An 18,660-nucleotide genomic window follows, 5' to 3' on the forward strand; every position below is an offset into this window, starting at 1 on the left:
TTAAATTTACTGATAAAATTATTTAATAATATATTTTTTATTTCGTTAAATTTATTATTTTTAATTTAATTTTGATTAATTTTAATTTTATACAATTTTAAAAATAAATTATAATTTAAAATATTAATTTTCCGTGAGAACTAATTTATCTATTTGAAATTTAAAACAAATACTGATTTTAAAACTAATTTTGTAATGAAAATTAACATTTAAAATTAAATTTATTTCTAAATTAATGAAAAATTAAAATTAAAATTAATATTAATAAATTGAAAATTATAAATTAATAAATAATTCTCTAAATAAATTTATTAAAAATAAAATAATTGTATTAATAAATAATTATTAATTAATTTAACCATAAAAATTAAAAATGTGTAAGAAAGGGTAAAAGAAAAGGAAAAAGTAAAAAGTAAAACTTATTTTTTTTAAAAAAAAAAAAGATAGCAGTTTATTATTATTTTTTTTAATCTGAAAACCTAAAAGACTACGATTTTTTCTAGAAAAAAATTAAATTTTAAACATCTTTTAGTAATAAATTAAAATTGAGGAATGAAAATAAATTAACTATTAAATAAAGTGTGGATGAGTAAAATTAATCCAACACTAATAAAACATAATTTGAAAATTTAATGAAAAAGCCAATTAAACATGATTAGAGAATTCATATCCCAATAATAAAATAGTAATTTTTGTGAAGTAAAGAAGTAAAATTTCTTTACATTGCCCCAATTTTGATACTTCTATGCATGGAAGCCCCCACCTCAATTTCAAACACTTTGAATATTTCGCATTTTCATTAGAAAATATTGTCCTCATAGAAACCAAAAAAAAACCAAAAAAATACTAACGGTTGTTGTTTAATATGATTTCGTGGAAATAATTTCTATAATACTTCGTTTTAGAAACTAGAAATTTGTAAGAATTTAATTTAGTTTATTTATTTTTAATTAATTTTGATATTTGAAATGAAAGAATTTAATTTTTTTTTAATTTAAAAAGAATGTATTTTAAAGAAAATAAAAATTAAGTATAATTGTGTGAGAATTTAATTGAATTTTTTTTCTTATAAAATTATTTATTAAAAAAAAACCCTATATTAAATTCTTCAGTTAAAATTTCTTTTTATACATCAAGCAATTGATTGGATAAATTAGGGCACATTTTATTTATAGTATTTATTTTGTTTTTGTTGTCTAATTGTCAAGGAAATTTTATATAAATAAAATCTATTTATTTTTAGTATTTTAAAATATAAAAACAAGTTATTGTGCATAGAAAAACCATGAAAGTGATTTTCCTAAATTCATCTTCTTGTTCTCTAAAAACTTTTTCTTTAATTAGAAAATATAAATAATAAAAAAGAAAACAGGAATTATGGAAAATAATCCCTAAATATTGTAATTAATGTGCAACCCATATTTCATTTTTGAAATATTTCAAATCTCAAATTGGATAAGGGTTTCCATTCAAATTTTTAATTTTTATCAAATTTAACCAATGAAATTTTTAATTTTTTTTTCCTTTTTTAACTGAGAATTGAAACTGAATAGCTGAAAATGATCGATTCACATTCAAAATCAATTTTAATTAATTTGAATTTAGCATGTTTTGATTTCAAATTAAATTGATCTGATTCCAATTTCGAATTGGACCGTATCCATGGCTACTTGCATTGTATGACTGCCTATGTGAGATTGTCAATTGAATTTTAGACTTGGTGAGTTCGGAAAATGAGTGGAAGCAAATATCAAGGCTTAGTACCTGATTCCAATGTCATTCATGCGAGGTGGTGAACCAAGATCCGTAGAGCGTGGTAAGACTTTACATTGTGATCGTTAACTCCATGTTCATCATCAAGGTTGATGATGAGAGGTTGTGAGCCTCTCCCTCGCCGGAGATGTCGTCCTAAGTCTCCGGCAAACTACGAGGAGCCAATCCCATTACCACAGTCCCTCTGGGCAACCCCGTCAGACGCCAGCATTGTCTGGGATCCTTATACTTGCAAAAGCTACAAGTGCATCATCGAACGAAAAAATGTGCCAGGCTACTTCGACTGCAAAGATTGCTTCGACTTGCAGGGGAGGGAGAAGACAAGGTGGATGTTCGATAATGGAGGACTTGATTATGAGATTGATCAAGTTCTCAAAGCAAAACCTCGTGGAACTATCCGTATTGGACTTGACATAGGGGGTGGGACTGGAACATTTGCAGCTAGAATGAAAGAACGAAATATTACCATTATCACAAGCTCAATGAATCTGGATGGTCCATTCAACAGCTTCATTGCATCGAGAGGATTGATCCCGATCCATGTTAGTGTTTCTCAAAGGCTTCCATTCTTTGAGAACATATTGGATATGGTTGTTGACAGTTAACACTTTTAAATCAAATCTCAAAATCTGATTTTTTTGATTTATTTTGTTTAACTTGTTGGCCAGTTACAAGTATGGGTCAGAATTATCTTGTTAATCTACTTTTGTACTCCTAAAAGTAAGGGGAGGCATGCTTTCTGAAAAGTTGTTTTGTAACCATGCTTAGTTGGTATAAGCCATTGAGAAACTTGTATCTTTAAATATGATTATGTAATAGCAGAAGATAGCACTCTTTGAACCAATTATCTTTAGCAGAACTTCTTTCCTCTGTTTTAAAAAATTTTTCTGTTTACCTCCAACAATTGGTATCAGAGCAAGAAAGTTCTTAGAGGGCTGTGTACTTGAGAGAAAACAAGTAAGATTTTCAATTTTAGTTAGCCAAAGACCAAACACTTTTCCCTGTTTTTCTTCATGGCTATGAGCAGCATCTCTTTAGCCACACCTCCAGTTTTTTCTGGAGAAAATTATCAGATTTGGGCAACTAAAATGAAGACTTATTTGAAAGCTTTTGACTTGTGGAATGTTGTGGAAACAGGTGAGGATCCTCCACCCTTACGAGCTAATCCTACATTGGCTCAAATCAAGAATCACAATGAAGAAAGCATGAAAAAATTTAAAGCTCTCACTTGCATTCAAACGGCAGTTTCAGACAGCATTTTCACTCGCATCATGGCTTGTGAAACAGCAAAAGAAGCATGGGATAAGCTAAAAGAAGAATTTCAAGGCAGTGAAAGAACAATCCAGATGCGTGTGCTCAACTTAAGAAGAGAATTTGAGAATTTGAAGATGAAGGATTGAATCTTGTTCAAGAGTTCACGATAGACTTTTGAAGGTTGTGAATCAAATCAGAATGCTTGGTGAGGAGTTGTGAGATAAGAGTAGTTGAAAAAGTACTTGTAAGCTTGCGGAGAAATTTGAGTCAAAAATTTCTTCTCTTGAAGACTCAAGAGACCTCTCAAAGCTTCCATTAACAGAGCTTGTCAATGCCTTGCAAGCAAGCCCGAGCAAAGAAGATTTATTAGACAAGAAGACTCTGTGAGGAGCATTTCAAGCAAAACACAATGACAAACCCAAATCTGATGGTGGAAGAAAAAACCAAAAGGGAAAGGGCAAGAAAGATGGTGAAAGCAGCAGGTGGAAAGACAAGAAAAAATTTCCTACATGTCCACATTGCAAGAAAACTACTCATGCTGAGAAGTTTTGCTGGTATCATCCTAATGTGCAATGTAAAAATTGCAAGAAATATGGACATGCTGATAAAGTGTGTAAAGCTCATCCTCAACAGCAATAAGGACAACAGGCACAAATGGCAGAAGGTCAAACTCAACAGGAGGAGCAATTATTTGTTGCTTCCTTTAACTCAGCTTGTATTGATGCAGACTCTTGGTTAGTTGATAGTGGCTGTACTCATCATATGTCCTTTGATGAAAGCTTATTCAAAGAGCTTGATGAAAATTACACTTCAAAAGTCAGAATTGGGAATGGTGAGTTTGTAGAGGTGAAAGGGAAAGGAGTCATTTCAATTCGGACTTCATCAGTACAAAGCGATCTGATGTTCTTTGGGTGCCTAAAATCAATCAAAATTTGTTGAGTGTGCCTCAAATTCTTGAAAAATGATATTTCTTGATTTTTAAAGATAAATCCTGCACAATCATTGATCCTAATGGCACTAAGCTTTATTCATTAAAGATGAGAGGTAAAAGCTACACTTTAAACTTTGATCAATCAATTATGCATGCCACATCTTCTGTCAATGACGTTTCTGCTTTATGGTATGGAAGATTGGGTCATTGTAATTACACTTCACTTGAATACATGTCTATACATGATCTAGCAACAAATTTACCAACTTTGAAAGCTAGTAGTGCTGTATGTAAAGTTTGTCAATTTGGAAAGCAAAATAAGCTTCCATTTTCTGCAAATCAAGCGTGGAGAGCTTCTAGCAAGCTGGAACTCATTCATTCGGATGTTTGTGGTCCTATGAAGACTTCCTCATTAAATGGGAGCAAATATTTTGTGGTGTTTATTGATGATTTCACCAGAGTTTGTTGGGTTTGCTTTCTTAAGCATAAATTTGAAGTTTTTGTTGTGTTTCAAAGATTCAAGTCTTTATTAGAAAATCAAATTGAATCCAAGATCAAGAGGTTTCATTCTAATAATGGCATGAAGTATACTTCCTCAGAATTCTCTCAATTTCTTCAAAAGGTGGGATTCATCATCAACTTTCAGCTCCTTATACTCCTCAACAAAATGGAGTATGTGAAAGGAAGAAACGAGCAGTCTTGGCTATGGCAAGATGTTTATTATTTGAGAAGAATATTCCCAAAAATTTCAAATTTGAAGCAGTCAATACTTGATCTATTTGTTAAATAGACTTCCAACGAAAGCTCTTGAGAACAAAACTCCATATGAAGCCTGGCACGGTGTGAAACCATCACTTGATCATCTCAAGGTCTTTGGTTGCATTTGTTATTTCCATGTTCCACAAGCAAAAAGAGATAAGCTAGATCAAAGATCAATTGCTGGTATTTTTCTAGGATACAGCAGCTATTCAAAAGGTTATAGAATCCTTGATATGAGATCGAAAAAAGTTGTGATTGCAAGAGATGTGAAGTTTGATGAGGAAGCTGTATGGGATTGGCAAGCTAATTGTGATGATGTTCACAAATACAATTTTCTTGAAGAAAATATATCCCATGAACAAGATGCAATTGAAGCAGAAGATGAACTTCCTGTGAGAGGGCATAGGCCTCTTGCTGATTTCTATGGTGAATGCAATCTTACAGTTCTTGAACCTGAGAACTTCAAGCAAGCAACAATTGATGAAGGGTGGAAAAATGCTATGGTTGAAGAACTGAAGATGATAGAAAAGAATGGGACTTGGGAGCTGGTTCAAAGGCCTGAAAATAAGAATGTTATTGGAGTGAAATGGGTCTACAGAACAAAATTAAATCCAGATGGCTCTATGAACAAACTGAAGGCAAGACTTGTTGTCAAGGGATATTCTCAACAATTTGGAGTTGATTATAGTGACACCTTTGCTCCAGTAGCTAGGTTGGACACTATAAGGCTATTGATTGCTCTTGCAGCTCAAAACAATTGGAAGATTTCTCAATTGGATGTCAAGTGCTTTCTTAATGGTAACTTGGTGAAGAAATTTATGTTGAGCAACCTGAAGGTTTCATGGTGGAGGGCGGTGAAGACAAGGTGTATTTACTCAAGAAAGCCTTATATGGCTTGAAGCAAGCTCCAAGAGCTTGGTACAGCAAGATTGATAGTCATCTGGAACAAATTGGCTTTGTTAAAAGCTTTAGTGAAGCTACTCTTTATGTGAAGCAAAAAGGTTGTGATATTCGATTATTTCTCTCTATGTTGATGATCTTTTAATCACCTAAGCAATTCACATATGATTAAAGAGTTTAAGTCTAAATGTTAACAACTTTTGAGATGACAGATCTTGGAGAAATGTCTTATTTTCTTGGAATGGAAATTTCTCAATCTAAGAAAGGAATTTTCATTTGTCAAAGAAAATATGCAGCTGAAATCCTTAAAAGATTTGGTATGGAAAACTCTAAACTGTTGGCACTCCATTATGTCAAAGTTTGAAGTTGTGTAAAGATGATAAGTCGACAAAGTTGATGTTGGGATTTATAGAAGCTTGATTGGTTGTCTCCTCTATTTAACAAAGAACTGACTGGACTTGATGTTTGCTACAAGTCTACTATCAAGATTTATGAATTCTCCAAGTGTCACTCACTTTCAAGCAGCAAAAAGAGTTCTAAGATACTTAAGAGGCAGCCTGGATCATGGAATGATGTTCAAGAAAGTTGAGAAAATGGAGCTGATTGGCTACACAGATAGTGACTGGCGAGTTCCATTGATGACATGAGAAGTACCTCTAGTTTTTTCTTTACAATCGGATCTGGTATGTTTTGCTGGAACTCAAAAAGCAAGGAACAAGAGCTCAATCAACACCGAGGTCGAGTATATTGCAGCTTAATTGCGATGAATCAAGCTATTTGGCTGAGAAAAATCCTTGAAGATTTGAAGATGAAACAAAGTGAAGCAACCAAGATCTTTTGTGACAACAAGAGTGCAGTTGCTATCTCTAAAAATCCAGTCTTTCATGGGAAAACAAAGCACATAAAGATCAAATATCACTTTGTTCGTGAGGCTGAAATTGAGAATGAAGTCTGTCTTATCCATTGCAATTCAGAAATGCAGCTTGCTGACATCCTAACCAAGGCTTTGCCCAAGGCTAGATTTGATTACTTGAAGAATCTTATAGGGATTTGCTGTAAAAGTGTTAAGGAGGAGTGTTGACAGTTAACACTTTTAAATCAAATCTCAAAATCTGATTATTTTGATTTATTTTGTTTAACTTGTTTGTCAGTTACAAGTATGGGTCAGAATTGTCTTGTTAATCTACTTTTGTACTCCTAAAAGTAAGGGGAGGCATGCTTTCTGAAAAGTGTTTTGTAACCATGCTTAGTTGGTATAAGCCATTGAGAAACTTGTATCTTTAAATATGATTATGTAATAGCAGAAGATAGCACTCTTTGAACCAATTATCTTTAGCAGAACTTCTTTCCTCTGTTTTAAAAAATTTTTCTGTTTACCTCCAACAATGGTTCACTCCATGCATATTCTAAGCAACTAGATTCCAGAAGCCATGCTTGAGTTCACATTTTATGATATATACAGGGTGTTGATGCCAGGGGGACTCTTCTGGCTTGATCATTTCTTCTGCCTGGGATCACAGCTGAATCAGACTTACATTCCAATGTTGGACCGTGTTGGATTCAAGAAGCTAATGGTGGAATGCTGGCATGAAGCTCGACCGAGGAATCCACAAAAAGGAGTGGCATGTCTAAACTGATCAGATGCAAATAGATCATATGTTGTGTTCTAAACATGTAGTAGTCTCTATAACAACTATATTCAGAAAAGAAGGCATTTAAATATCTTGACAGCAAGTTACAAAGTGAAATAAATCTTGGAAATTAGCAAACACTCCTTTAAAACCTGGGGTAAAAGAAGAAGGGAAATGCACCCTGTAACAGCAAAGTCAAAGCAGATATATAAACAACTAATGAATCTGAAATTTCTACATCATTGCTAATCTGTCTTACATCTTTTCTGTTTATTCTTCATTTCAGCTATCAACCTCAGATACATCACTTTCATAAGCAAATAATTCAATTCAACTACAATTCTGATTCATTACAAGCTTCATACAAGACAAGACAAATAGCTACACATATTGCAGTGCTTTTTAAACATTTCAAACTGTGAGCATGAGCAAAATTTGAATGGAATAATGCTTATTGAGGCTGTATCTTTGAAGGTGGAAATGCCCCACTATAATCAAAGGAATCTTTGCTGTAAGGATGACGAGGACTTCCCTTGGCTGCTTCCTCGTAACTTGCTGAAGTAGATGCCGATTCATTATTGGGGTTTAAACCAGCAAGCTGCAAGATGTCCTCTATCTCTTTCACCACTTCACCCATTTTAGGCCTGTCTGCTCCTGACTCTTTCACACATTCCAATGCCAGATCCACAAACTTATTCAGACCTTTCAGTGTTGTTTCTAGACCAATGCCTGGGTCAAGAAATTCATGGAGATTATATAGATCTTTTTTTCTATCCATTGCCATCTTTACCTCTCTCACTATGTATTTTCCACGTTCTATTGGCTTTCTTGCAGTTAGTAGCTCTAGCATCACAACTCCGAAGCTATAAACGTCACTCTTCTCAGTTAACAGCTGAGTCATGTAATATTCAGGATCCAAATAACCCTAAACAAATATAAAAATTTTGTCAGTCCTGATATACTATCAAATGTTATCTTTAATTTTTAAAATCAATCCACCTCATGCATATCTTGGCCCATCCAACGCAACAAAACCTTGAAGAATTTACCAACGAATTGGTTATACGTTTGTGTCAAGCAGATGCTTTCTTTCCCGGAAAACAAAATCTTATTTCTTGATTGGTGAACAATTTCGCCATAAATTATAACAGCAAGCATTATGGAGCACATTTTTATGCTTTATTTACTTTTAAGTTCCCATTGTTAAAAGAAACAATTATGGTACATTTCAAGCAATGGGATATGGATGTACTGACCATTGTCCCTTTAACTTGAGTGGTAACATGACCCTTTTCAGTGTCACCCATAAGCTTGGAGAGGCCAAAATCAGCAACTTTCGCATTTAAGCATTCATCCAAAAGTATGTTGGTGGTCTTTATGTCCCTATGGATAATGGGAGGGTTTGCAAGTTCATGTAGATATGCCAGACCTCTGGCTGAACCAAGGGCTATTTTAAGTCTCCTAATCCAGTCCAACCTGGTTCCCGACTTCCCTGCTTGTATGGGAAAGAAGAAACAAGTAAGGGATTAGCATTGTCTCAAAGAGAAATATTCACTTGAATATAATCATAGATCATTATCCAGAAAGAATGAAAGCCTTGATAAGTAGATTTATTCCCCTACTATATTCTGATTAAGACATTCTAATAATATTGGTCTGAACAAAGTCACTCTTCTCTTTTTTGGTTGGATGAAAGGATTTAGTCTCACAAGTTCCCATGAACCATAAATTATTACTATAAGATAGAATATTCCATGCGACTATTCATGAAGTATCAAGCTGAAGCATCAGTATGGTTAACAAAAGTACCTGAAAGACTGTCCCTGAGACTCCCATTTGGCACAAATTCATAAATGAGCATTTGCTCACCTTGGTCAAAGCAAAATCCCAAAAGGCTTACAAGATTTTTATGATGCACTCTTGATAGAAGTTCAATCTCAGTTTTGAATTCTAGCCCACCCTGCAATGATATTTGTTGAGCTCGTTTTATGGCAATCAATTCTCCACTGGGAAGGATTCCTCTATATACCTGTAAAAAAATGTTGGCTATATTATGAAAAAAAAAAAAAAAAATCATAACACCAAATTGATTCAATGGTTCAACATTTGTTCAAAGAAATTAAAATTTGCAATAATAATATTATAATAAGAGTGTCAATTAAAAGACTATCAAAACCTGAAATTCCAATCACACAACCACTGAAGGTCAAGGAGAACATGCTAAGCCACTCTATGAAAATGCACACACATACACTGAGCTGGCCAAGTTCTGTGTTGTTTTAACAAAATAAGGATATATAATCCAGTTTAACATATAATATCTCCTCAAATAACAAAAGCGTTATCCTCCCTATAGCCTAAACTGTAACAAGTTTCATGCACCAGAACACCTTTTTATGCAACATCGGCAACATATGTAGCTTGTGCACCTTATTTCGATCTACATCTATCCTGACTAATTTGGGATTCCCATTTTCTAAATTTGAATCTAAGTTTCTGCACCCTATGCCACTCCAACCCAAAGTTGGCTCACATTTTGGGACTTCAGGGACATTGGAGCCAGCAACATAAAAATAAATAAATTAATTAATTAAAAACAAGTGCAAAATTATGCAGGGCCAAGATGAACTCAGTTTGAGAGAGAGATAGAGAGAAGGGAATCAAACTTAACCTTTCCATAACCACCAGATCCAATATTATTTGCTTCTGAAAAATTACTGGTGTATTTTTTAAGCTCTTCAAAAGAAAAGCATCTGGCCCCTTTTAATTGAGGAACACCAGCACCACTGCTCTGAGTTGAATCCCAGTGTGCTGCATTTTCAGAGTGTAAAGCAACAATTAAACGTGACGCACTCCATCTGAACTGAAAAAACAATAAGTAATGGTTAAATCCTTATTGTACCGAAAGGATTGTTCCGTTCAGTTGCTCTTTCTGCTCTCTTCTTTTGATGGTAAGCATAAACCCCTGCAAGAAGCAACAATAGTACAAGGGCAAAACCACCAGCAACGGCTCCAATGATAATGCTAGTGTTTAATGAGTTGTTTGATCCTGTAGCCTCTCCTAAATGACAACTCAGAGGGAGGGAGAGAATGGTGTTATAAGAAGAAAAAGAAAATGATGGAAAAATCTTAATAATACATGGATTTTGGAAGTACCAGCAAAATACTGATAAGAATCTCCATGAAAAAAGTAAGGTCCAAATGGTTTTGTAGGATTGAAATTGGCGTTGCTTAGTACAAACGCAATCTGAGAAATAACACTTCGATTGAAATGATCTTGGTTAGATGGAAAGACTTCAAGTTTTAATTCTAAGTACGAAAATGGATCCTTTCTCTGATTACTTATAGAAACTGAATCCACAGGAAGTTGCTTGGAACTAAAAGAATCCATTAGTTGCTGCACGAGTAAAATATAATTTGTTTTGTTGTCCAAGACTGAGAATGAAGGAGCTATGAAAACTAGAAGTCCTGTGTATGGATATGCACATTTACATTTGGGGCTGGATATCTGATTTGAACGGCAGGGAATAGGCTCACAATTATTTGGTAGTGACACATTAGAAGAATTAGGTCTGGGAATGGTACAGTAATCTGCCGATACTCCTGTTTCCTTGCAAACTAGGTTGTTCACGAGTCTGCAAAGTCCAACAAATGAAACAAGCATAAGCTGGTCACTAGAAGCGAAGAACATCCCCTGCCATTTTAACGTTTTTAAAACACTGAACTTTAAGTTTTTTCAGTAGCACAATGGTTAAAATTTCTTAAGCATGAATAAAGAATGCAACTCACATTACTTCAACTTGCTTTTGTCCTGGTATTGGAGAATACTCAGCAATTAAATTGTTTCTTAAATCAATGAGTTGCAGTCGGTCTCTGTAGCTTGTTCCAATATCTAAAGTGCCATTGAGTGTATTGTTACTTAGATCCCTGTAACCATATTAGCCAATGCCATCATCAGATATAAATGTCTAGCTAGGCTTCTTTGTGCAGAATCCTAAAAATTAACCAGTTGATTATCCTTTGGCGTTTCTTGACATCCTAAAATTAAATGTTGGCTACTAGATATCAAGATGATACGCACACTGTCTGTAAATAAGGAAGGCTGAAGAAGCGAGTTGGAATTTGTCCTTGAAGTTGTGTATTTTCCATCACTCTGCCACACAAAATTATAAGTTATGCTAACAATAAAGACTAAACTTTTCAACTGGATAGAAAACAGTGCATGTCCAGGCACAGACAATGACAAACACAAAAGCACACAGGGCAGGACACATATATCCGTAGTACCACCTTTAAGGCCTTATATATTTTTATTTATGTTCTTTAATGGCCTTTCCTAAGACATAAGATGGTAGAAAGGCTTGTAGCAAAAGCAATATTTACATAAATATAGATATCAGCTTCATAACAAATGTCAGCATTACATGAATATATATATATAAGACCAGAAGAAGGCTTGTGTTCTATTGTACCATCTAAGAAACTTGTAACAAAGGACGTGAATAATTACACAAGAACTAGTTCCCTAGCGTGCATGTGAAAACAACATTGTTTCCATCAACAAAACCAAACACAAAACATCACATGTTATAACTACAATGAGATGAAAAGTTTAGATGAATAGAGTTAAAAATTAAAATCAGGGAATAACCAAACAATGACGGAAAGGAGAACTTAGAAAACTAAAAACCCAACATATATGTTGATCTATAGATTTGGAATCAAAAGAGGTGTACTTCTTACAGATTCAGCTATCAAAGGGTGTGTTGATTGACAAAAAGTGTGGTTGGAGAACTTTGTTTTGTTGATTTTTTATTTTCCAAAAGTATTTTTTCTCAATTACAAGAATACCCTATCCTCCGCATTGATATCTTTACTTTTTTTTTTTTCTCATTCTTATTATGTTCTTCTTTAATCCTTAATGTAGAAGGAGATGATTGTATAGAAAGCCATGTTTTGTAAGATAGAACAACAACAACTAAGCCTTGACTTCAAACTAGTTGGGTTGGCTATATGTGTCCCTTTTTATCATTCAGCTCTATTAGATACCAAATCTACATCAATATCCAAAACTCATAAATCTTTTGACACCACTTGTCTCCACATCATTTTAGGTCTCCTCTTCCCCTTCTTACTCATTTCTCTACTAACTTATCATACTTTCGTTGGGGCATTTGATTCTCCGCATTTGACATGACCGTACCATTTTAATCGATCCTCTCTCATTTTATCTCCAATATGTACTACATGTATTCTTTGAAAGATGTGATCATTTCTAATCTTATCCTACTAGACATCCATCTTAACATCCATATTTCTGCCACTCTCATTTATTAGATAGAAAATGATAGAAATTAATTTATGTAAATGTCAAAAATACACTACAGAGATGAGCATCTTTAGATTGGCAAGTAACAATGTATTTTTAGATAGAAACTGCTAATGGTCAATCAATGTATTTGCATAAATGAGATAGCAGTTAAAAAGGAGAAGAATAACTTTTTAAATCTTACTATTTCAAGGGAGAAAAAAAAAACGAAAAAAAAAAAGACAACTCTATAAAAGGAAATAACATGTAGAGAGTAAGAACAAAAGGACAAGGAAATGGATATAATCCAAAGGACACAACATAAATTTGATAAACCTTTGTTAATATTAACATAAACTCAAATCATGTATCTTTTTTATGCATTCCTATTTTAATTTGTATTTGGATTCTTCCTCTCTTGCTTAAAGGTGTAGGATACTCTAGCAAGGTTTGAATTAAACACAAAAAAGAATACAGACATAGCACTATCCCATTTTCTGCAAATATGATTTAATGTTTCTTTATGCCATTATTAAAAGAGAAAAGAAAGAGGACATTGAGACTTGAAAGTTAGGTGGGAGGGAGGGGAGAGAGAGAGACATACAATGTTGTCAAAGACTGCAAGGTAGAAATCCAAGGTGGAAAATTAGATGCATCAAAACTATTATTGCTCATGTCCCTGCAGACAACTTTCAAGTTAAAAGATGCACATAGACAACAATATAGTTATTTTCCTACTACTATTACTGATTATATTAATAGACTGCACAAAATCTTACAAGTAACTGAGAATATTCATTCCAGTAAGGTTGGGAAGAGGTCCACTCAATTTATTGTTGGACAAAAACCTGATATTGATCACCAAGAGGCACAACAGAGTGAAAATCCACATATAAACTACTAATGATGAGGGTAAAACCATTATAACAGCTTTATCCTGAATGCCTCTCTTCCATATACTTACAAATCACTGACATTGGTAAGTTTGTTGAGGTTTGAAGGGACAGGTCCAGTCAATGAATTCCTGTCAAGGCGCCTGCAACCAAGATAAGACATTCAAGAAAAAATTCACCAGCAGGAACATCAACATGAAGTCATTCAAGTTTGTCGTATAGATACTCACACAACCTCCAAAGTCTGCACAAGGCCAAGGGTAGAAGGAATACTGCCAGTGAGCTTGTTGCTGTCAAAAAGCCTGCAGAATAAAAGCATCTGTCAAAAATCAATGCTTGAATTGGCAGGTGTGCATATGATTAAGGTGATATTCAATTGAGAAGATCCACTAAGAAAAATGAGTAAATTAATAGTTTCATCTGTGATTATTATTTCTTTGCAATTTAATTCTAAAATAGTCCATCAAATTATTTTTTATCGGAGAAAAAGATACTTCAAAACAAACAACTTAGTTTCCCCTTTCCTTTTTTATTTTTATTGTAAAATTTACAATACAGCAGAAAACTAAACAAATTATGCGGCGATGATACATCATGATAAAGTCAACAAAGGCAACACCCATAAAAAAGATGCGATTTAACAGAGAAAAATTATGCAACTTGGAAATGATGGTTAAAAACATATTTACTACTGTCACAGCCAATGAAACTTACACATGTTTGAGACGCATGTCCGAACTGAAAAGTTCAGGTGGGATTCTGCCTGAAAGCTGATTCTTTCCAAGATGACTGTTAATAGTTTTTACACTTTAATTAATGGAAAATGATTCAATGGTTTTAAAAATAAAAATAAAAAAAATAAAAAAAAAAAGCTCCAGCTTGCTGTATAGTGCAAAAAGATTTTACGTACAAGTGTTTTGTTTTAATTAGCATATCAAGACCAGGTGTAGTCCCTGTGGAGATGGGGATGGGCCCTTCAAGCTTATTGTCAGTTAGATCCAGCCAAAAAAGTTGAGATAGATTGCCAATTGAAGGTGGAATTTGACCACTGAATTTATTAGAATTTAGAGATCTGCAAACAATGATTTTCGGGAAATGTTGGTCCGGATATTAACAACACTTCAAAATAAGTGGAAAATAACAAAGAATAAAGCCTAATATTGAACAAAACTATTAGAATTAGTCTAAATGCTGATATGGGGAACTAAAATTGACCACCCAACCAGCATCTCGTTTGCCATTCACAAGAAATAGTATGTTGATTTTCATACTTCAATAAAGCAAAGAAAGCTTGCAAGTTGAAAATCCTTACAAAAAAACCAGCTGCTGCAGTGATCCTATTGAATCGGGGATAGGACCAAAGAAACCACAACCAACCATAATTCTAGAATACAAGTAAAAATCATTTCGTTAATTAGAGAATTTTGACAAAAAGGAAAATTGGATGTCAATTAATACTTTGGTGAAACATTGTGTGTTCTTACAAGTTTTCTAGCTTCTTCAGACTCCCAATTGATGTTGGCAGAGGTCCTCCCAAATCCTTGTTGTATGATAGATCTCTGTATGAAGATGCCAATAATCAGAAATGATAATAAGAATCCTTGCTCTCGAAAACAATCTATATTCTATCATTTTCTTGGTGAAAACAATCCCCTGTTCAGGATAGTGTACAAGAAGCAATCTTAATCTTAAAGCTACAAAGAGCCCTATGGATGATGCATCTGCTTAATAAGTGCCTCACGCATTGAGCATGATCCTAGAGAAATGTAGGCTTGCATGCTACAATATAAATAGAATAATAATAATACTACTACTAATAATAATAATAGCTGACGATGGCTCAAACATATTTAGTTATGAGACAGATCCTAAGCATCAAAGAGGAGATAAATTGCAGGCCAAGGACCTACATAGTTTGAAGTTCTTGTAAGTCTGAGATATATCCAGACAGCTGTCCTTTCAATCCCATACTTGACAATTGTCTGCAATTAAGAATAGTCAGGTTAATCTCAAAATCGGGAGAAGAAAGAATTTGCCAGCCTCAATTAGCATTAAAAGATGAAGTATTGCCAATTAATTACATGGAATTCACACGTGAATTGATGCACTTTATGCCGTCCCATTGGTCTCCACAAGGGTCTTGACCTTCCCAGCTAGGTGGTGTGTTTTCCCACATACCCTTAAGAGCCTTCACTGCAGCAACTGCATCAGGGATCGAAGAAATCATTTACATGATTCAAGTTATCAGTATTTGTATTGCCTATTTGTACGAAACATATTGTAGGATCTATAAAAACCAAGATATGAAACTGCTCCTGATTTTCTCTTAATCCATGGAAGAATTTTCAGGGCATCATTAAACCATGTAAGAAAAGAAAAACCTGCTATGAGTGTTTTGATGAAGTACTCCTAGACCCATGCTTACTCTATGATTTGAGAAAGTTAGCACTTCAGACAAAAAAAAGGGCCATATTCTAACTCAAAAACTCCTCTTCCCAAAGACATAACTAACTCTGATACCAATCCTGGATCTGGAAATTGCAAAGTTGCACAAACCCACAAATGCAAGATAAACATCCATCTACTTAAAAGCAGCTATCTAACATCTCCATTTTGAAGTTAATCTATGGTTAGTTAAGAAGGCCTTAAGTTGCCAGTGAACATGAGATATTTTCATCCAAAGAAAAAGTTACAGAACATGCACCAATTGAAAGAGTTAAAGTTGTCATTGGCATATCAACAAATTCCTAATGAACAAAACAAGAAAAGGGAGAATACTAATCGTACTGAACTTACCATCATCAATGTCAGTCCGTGCTGCTATGCTACAAATTTGGAGGGAAGCAACCAACAGAAAAACCAGAATTTTTGGATTCATCTCCGAATAACACCTCATAAACTCTTTGTTTTCACTTTCATATTTTGCTCAACTGAAAACCCATTTAGCCCAAACAATCAAATCTCAATTGAAAGATATTCAAACTGAATATTTTCCTTAGCCACTTCTTTTTTGTCGAAAATCGAACCGTGTGAAAAGACATAGAGTGGAACTACTTACATTGGCATAACATTACAAATCATATAAATTGACTAATCACATGTTAGTCTGTTACCCATCATCCTCGTTTAAAAGAGGGAGAGAGAGAAAGAGAGAGAGAAGAAACAACTTGGTGGCTGGCTGACTGGCCATATCAGTAAACAGAAGTCAAATATCAAAATTTTTTTTTTTAAATGACAAAAATGAAAGAAAATTGACACGTCAAATTGAACTGATGAAGCAGAAAAGTGGGCCTGTTGTATTAAATAAAATTGAATTCTTCAACCAAAAAATGGATATCGCATTTAATAAATATCTCTGATCAGCTACAAATTGATGGGTTTTCATTTTTCTGTTTCATTTTATTCAAATTTACAGAGGAAAAAAGACTTGAAGATAATCATAATAAACACACACACACACATTCCATTTCCAAGCTTGCTAATTGCTGGTCCTAACATAATATAATTCAATTGAAGTCCTTTTCAAAGAAACACTCATATTCATAGGAATAAGTTACCTATGGGAATAATCATCCAATAAACCATGATGAAGCTGAAGAAAAAACAAAGAAAGAAAGAAAATAAATATTGAGGTTTTTGTTTCACAGAAAATATAATGTTTTCATAGAAATTTTTTAAAATAAAATTTTTTTTAGAAAATATTTTCTTTTGTTTGATTATAATATTAAATTAATAATATATATTTATATTAAATATTTTTATATTTTAATAAAATTATTAAAATTTAAAAAATAAAAATTATTTTAAAAAAATTTAATCAGTAAAATATCTTCTGTTTAAAAAATCCGTACCTTCTGTTAATTAAAAAGTCAGCAAAAAAATTAAGCTTTTGACTCATTCAAACGGTTTCCACTAGCAGCCATTTTTGTTAGTCCTGATTGGTCCTTTTCACTTTTAAAGCTTTTTACAGACGGAGACATCATTTAAACATAGGGGAGGACCAGTGAGCCGTGCAGTATTTGAACTAAATATTTTTTTTTTATGAATTTAACTGAGTTTTTTCTTTTAATTTTTAATTTAATTAATTAATAAAAATAATAACCTTTTAAATTTTTATAATATGAAATTTTTATTGAAATAATACAAATTTAATCTTTTAAATTTTTATTAAAATATTTAAAAATTAAATATAAAAATCTATTAAAAATATAATCATATTTAATTTATTTCCTGGTTTTAGTACCCATTTTAGAGGTTGGAGAAGACCTAAACCAAACGGCATTTACTAATTTGGTGAAATGACACATCGTTTTAGGGCTACATGCCTTGTTGTTTTGGCCTCTTAACAAATTTTCAAAAGATGCAAAATAGGGTTTTCAGAGCGAATTTTTTTATTGGAAAATTTGATAAAACTTCTAAAATTATTTTTAAATTATTTGTGATTTTAAAAAAAAATTGTAACATTTTTTATTATTTTTATTTATTTTTAATAAATTATTTTAAAAAAATTCATAACAAATTATTTATTTATCCAAAAATTATGAAATTTGTCCCAAAATTTTTCTTAGTTTTTTTTAATATCTTTTCAAGTCATTATAATTGATGAAAATTATTTATTTTGTGTAAATAAATAATCTTTCCTTTTGTTTGTCTTGAAAATAATTATTTTGTGTAAATTTTTTTATGTGCATTAATTATTTATTTTGTTTAAATAATTATTTATTGTTGAAATGATTTTTCTGTGATGTGTTAAAAAAATCTCAGCATGCATTATGAGGATGCCTAGAAGAATTTTCACTAACCATCAACGAAATAGAGTGAGAACTACAATCAACTAGTCATTTGCCCACATGTTGTGCGGGTTTTTAAATTTTTTAAATTATGATTTTATAAAATTTTAGAGTGTCACTTTATTTCTTATTATATTTTCATTGATTATGTTTGTTAATTCCACAAAATTACTAACATATGAAAAACGAGAAAAAAAAAAATAGTAAATTTTACTGAAAGTCACTTTATTTCTTATTATATTTCCATTGATTATGTTTGTTAATTCCACACAATTACTAACATATGAAAAACGAAAAAAAAATAGTAAATTTTACTGAAAGTCACTCAATGTCACGACCCAACCTATGGGCCGACCGGACTAGGACACAGCCGCGACTTAAAGCCCAGAGCCGTAGTAAGCCTTAACTATTCATTAACCCA

General features: G+C 32.9%; 1 protein-coding gene and 1 pseudogene across 4 annotated transcripts; one reads left to right on the plus strand and one right to left on the minus strand.

The window, feature by feature from the left end:
* Positions 1–1,831: 1,831 nt before the first annotated feature.
* On the plus strand, positions 1,832–7,249 carry LOC131172109 (probable methyltransferase At1g29790; annotated as a pseudogene).
* A 320-nt stretch (positions 7,250–7,569) lies between these two features.
* On the minus strand, positions 7,570–16,624 carry LOC110660049 (leucine-rich repeat receptor protein kinase HPCA1). Of its 4 annotated transcripts, none has more exons than XM_058131911.1 (19): positions 16,246–16,624; positions 15,531–15,651; positions 15,360–15,431; positions 14,934–15,008; positions 14,762–14,833; positions 14,360–14,521; positions 14,164–14,238; positions 13,680–13,751; positions 13,521–13,592; positions 13,336–13,404; positions 13,161–13,235; positions 11,330–11,401; positions 11,038–11,175; positions 10,405–10,883; positions 10,151–10,309; positions 9,920–10,059; positions 9,058–9,277; positions 8,505–8,743; positions 7,570–8,173 (listed from the first exon to the last, which is right to left on the minus strand). In XM_058131911.1, exons 1-19 carry the CDS (start codon positions 16,343–16,345, stop codon positions 7,700–7,702), a joined length of 2,886 nt encoding a protein of 961 aa, XP_057987894.1. In that variant the 5' UTR covers positions 16,346–16,624; the 3' UTR covers positions 7,570–7,699. The 4 variants fall into 4 exon arrangements, with proteins under 4 accessions (XP_057987894.1, XP_057987895.1, XP_057987896.1 ...); XM_058131912.1 differs by having other exon boundaries at positions 8,505–8,740; positions 16,246–16,621; XM_058131913.1 differs by lacking the exon at positions 16,246–16,624 and adding an exon at positions 15,831–16,074.
* Between the last annotated feature and the right edge of the window lie 2,036 nt (positions 16,625–18,660).

This window comes from Hevea brasiliensis, chromosome 13 (genome assembly GCF_030052815.1).
Source record: "Hevea brasiliensis isolate MT/VB/25A 57/8 chromosome 13, ASM3005281v1, whole genome shotgun sequence".
In the NCBI taxonomy this organism is placed as follows: domain Eukaryota; kingdom Viridiplantae; phylum Streptophyta; class Magnoliopsida; order Malpighiales; family Euphorbiaceae; genus Hevea; species Hevea brasiliensis.